The sequence below is a fragment of the Papilio polytes genome, unplaced genomic scaffold, assembly GCF_000836215.1.
Source record: "Papilio polytes unplaced genomic scaffold, Ppol_1.0 DF823731.1, whole genome shotgun sequence".
NCBI lineage: Eukaryota > Metazoa > Arthropoda > Insecta > Lepidoptera > Papilionidae > Papilio > Papilio polytes.
The window spans coordinates 4065779-4069457 of NW_013525473.1; the positions used below are offsets into that span (position 1 = coordinate 4065779).

At 36.0% G+C, this 3679-nt stretch overlaps 2 protein-coding genes across 2 annotated transcripts in view; one reads left to right on the plus strand and one right to left on the minus strand.

Moving 5' to 3' along the window:
• LOC106103674 (exosome complex exonuclease RRP44) overlaps positions 1 to 446 on the plus strand; it is a 10018-nt gene extending 9572 nt beyond the window's left edge. Inside the window, exon 15 of the mRNA XM_013283498.1 lies at positions 142 to 446. Coding sequence (XP_013138952.1) covers positions 142 to 411 — 270 coding nt within the window. The 3' untranslated portion in view covers positions 412 to 446. The remainder of the gene's footprint in view (positions 1 to 141) is intronic.
• A 665-nt stretch (positions 447 to 1111) lies between these two features.
• The window catches only part of LOC106103566 (probable cytochrome P450 304a1), a gene marked incomplete in the record, with an annotated part of 4162 nt that continues 1594 nt past the window's right edge, over positions 1112 to 3679 (minus strand). The window contains 6 exon segments of the mRNA XM_013283350.1: positions 1112 to 1620; positions 1908 to 2049; positions 2388 to 2505; positions 2614 to 2794; positions 3078 to 3192; positions 3303 to 3568. Of these exon segments, the coding sequence (XP_013138804.1) occupies positions 1436 to 1620; positions 1908 to 2049; positions 2388 to 2505; positions 2614 to 2794; positions 3078 to 3192; positions 3303 to 3568 (1007 nt within the window).

Genomic DNA, 3679 nt, shown 5'->3' on the forward strand with positions numbered 1-3679 from the left:
TGTGTTCTTCCAGACTATTCTTTACAACTATGTCAATTTTCATCAAAATCAGCTGTTTAGGCTACAAACTAACAAACATCCATTCATCTAAACTGCAGTATTTGTAATATTAGATTGATAGGTTAATTTGTTTTGTTTCAGGAACATATACAAGTTTGTGGTGATATAGTGTTAAAAACGTTCGATGAATTAACGGTGCGGCTTACACTGGACAGCAGCAACCTACAGCACAGGAAGCTGGTGTTCCAGCTGGTGCGCCCCTGTGTACCCGGCTTTAGCTACCAACCTGATGATGCACAAATGGACGTAGAAGTCCTAGATGTGGAGACAACAGAAGTTAAAAAATCTCTCAAAACCCCCAATAAACGGAAAAATACTGATTCAACGAAAAAGAAGAAACTCAAGAAGTAATATGTATAGCGTGTAAATATATGTTTTTTAACTAAGTTTCTTGTTTCATTAAAGCGTAATTAAAACCAAAACCCAAAATTATTTACAAGTTAAAATCAAAGAGTTTAAAAAAAATAGATATAGACAAGGCATGGCGTAATTGACACTTGTAGATTGTATTGGCAATAGGTGCTATTAAATAAAAATTAAAGGATATTTTTACATTTTATTTTGTAAAATTGTTTTTTTTTTACATTTCAATACAAGAACATGAGGTGGCGTACCTAACTTGACAACTATCAGAAAAAGTACCGATGGAATTTTTTTGCACTGTGCCTGGTCTATATATTTCTTAAATGTATGGTTATAATCTAACGAACATATTATTACGAGAATCAATTTAAATTCATTGATTTAAGTAATCAATAGGGAATATGCAAGATTTTCTTTAAACGTTTCTACTTATCATGAGATAACCAGAAAAATATTGACATAAAAAATATCAACCATTGAGCTAAAAAAATAAAATCAAAATTCAAGTGCGACTAAAAGGCGGCCGAAATTGGAAACTTCATGAATTTAAAATTGGCGCTTTAAAATTAAATCTCACATGAGTTTCAATACGTACGGATGACAAGGAGACTGTAAATAATACAAAAGAATGTTATATTATAATTTATTAAAATAATTCTTAATCTATACAACGTAATTCAGTCGGTATTGCTTAGTTGAAAGAAACATACACTTTTTAAATATTTTTACAGTTTTAGTGTAGTAAATGACAACAATAGTTAAAACGAACTTAATATTAAATTAACAAATTTTTATCCCATTGATCCCCGAAAATAACATAAAATCAATAGTTTTACTAAAAAAATCCCAAAAATTTCCGAAGTAGTGCAAGACCCCAACATACAAAGTACTTAAAAATATTTTAGTAATTTTGAATTTTATTTAATTTTTCAATAATTGATTCCATTTACTTCATATTCACAATAAATTTAAAACTTGTGAAAAATGTAAATGATTCTACAATACGGTAGTTTCAAACTCGCGGCGTGACTTTGACCCAGCAGTCAGGGATAGAGGTGATGATGCCTTGCAGCCTCACCGCCGGCTTGGTCTTAGGCAGGCCGTCAGCTGTAGAAACCTTGAACGCCTGCATGAAGCTCGAGAACACCTGGAACATTGTCTGACGAGCGAACGTTTCTCCCGCACAGATTCTGCGACCTGTAACACAAAACATCAAGCTGTTTGACAGACTTTAAAAATGCACCTAAAGGAAAGCATACAAGAATTATCAAAGTTGGTCCATCAAGAGCTATGACATAAACCTAATTCGAAAATATACGAACTGTGATCCTCCTTTTTGACGTCAGTCAAAAATAGAATCAGCGTTAACTTGTATTTACACTATATTCATAGTTTCTTAGTCTCTCTTTTACTCAGAAAGAAAGAAGAAAGAAAGGAAAGCCAAACCGGACACCCATGCTAATGTTATGATTAATTTCCCTTACCTGCTCCGAAAGGTAACGTCCTGTCCTTGCTGAGCTGCAACTGTCCGTTCTCAATAAATCGCTCAGGTCTGAAGTTCTCCGGGTCGCCCCAGATCTCCTTGCTCATGTGCAGCGTCACGAAGTTTAGATTCACCATTGTATCCTGAAAGCAAAAGGTAAATAGAAACTAATAGACAAGATAACACGAATCCTAATCGTATTTCACTTATTACTTAAAGGTGTCAAGTCTAATCAGATATTTAGGATTAAAGTAATTTTACGTAAATGTCAGCTCTTTAAGTGACTGTCTTGTTATCATACAAAATTTATAAAAGAATAAATTACATCCTTTCGTTAATGGAAACGAATCTCTTACTCCAAAAATTTGTATTTAATGTCCGAAGTGCAGTGCACATATGCGTTCCCTAACATACTGTCATCTACTTGAGCGTGCTCGTATCCTGTCCTTTAAGCAATAGCCAAAATATGTACAAACATTACCTCTGGGATATCGTATCCGCCCAGCTTTGTGTCTGAGGTGGCGCGGTGAGACACTCCGAGCGGGACGATCGTGTCCATGCGGAGAGCCTCTCTAATGCAAGCTTCTGTGTACGGCAAGCTAAAGACAAAGTAAGAAGTAAGCAAACATTGATTTTAACTTACAAATATCAAAGAGGAAGCGAACGGAGAGAGCTGAGTATATCGTAGTTTAAATATTTTTTCTTACTTTTTGCGATCGTCCAGTGTAGGCATGCGGTCGCGGCCAATGACTCTGTCGATCTCCTCGTGCACTTTGTCCTGCGCTTCTGGATGCAACAGCAAACGGTCCACCAACATAGTGAGTAGTGCCTGCACGGCAGACGCCGCGGGGAACATGTAGTCCGTGCATAGCAATACCAACTGATCCTCTACGGTAAAAAGAAATGTGATAAAGTGACGTTTGGAAATAACATTTGTCCAATAGGCTAGGCGTAGTCGAAGTAACAATAATTCACTAAGTTTTGCAGTCTGTCACGTTTTAATTACAGTTGTGGGATCATGCCATTACTTAATATGTATTATGTATATTATGTAATGTAGTTATAAGCAGCCTAAAGCAATTACAACCGAATTCAACGCTTCTAGCGATTGGAGGCGATTTCTACGGCTCCCCTTTATACCTTACCATAAGTAATGACAAAATGTATTCACCTGAGTACGTTGTTTTGTTTAATTTCTTCTCCTCATTCATTTTTCTGATATAAATGTCTAGGAAGTTCCTGTCGTAATCTTCATTGAAGGTGTCTATCGCTTCCCTTACAAGTTTCTAAAATTACAATAAAAATTATTTACATGAAATACATGCAATAACCCATAAAATTTTATAAATTATTTCTAATTCCTCTCCATTTAAAAACAAACAATATTTCTTCATACCGTAAAGAAATCTAGCAGCGCCTGATTGCCGTCTCTCAAGTCTTTGTATCCACTGTATTTAGGCATAATATCTTTCAAGCAGGGCGTAAGGGAAAGGGCGGCTCCCAGGTCGTTTGAGCTTCGTTGGAAAAGTAGGGCGCCGCGGGCCACGTCCCACAACTTGTGGTATTCTGATCTAGGGACTGTCGAACGAGTCACGATGTGAATGACTCCGTTAATGAATGGCACCGCGAAGTAATGCGGCAGATGGATCAGGTCACCATTCACTAGTTCCTAAAAATGGATTATAGTTAAAATTTTGTCCATTCTTTTAATAATCTTTTACATTGATTATGTCTGAAAAGAGACATTTTAAAGTAATGTTTAGCAAACTTTAC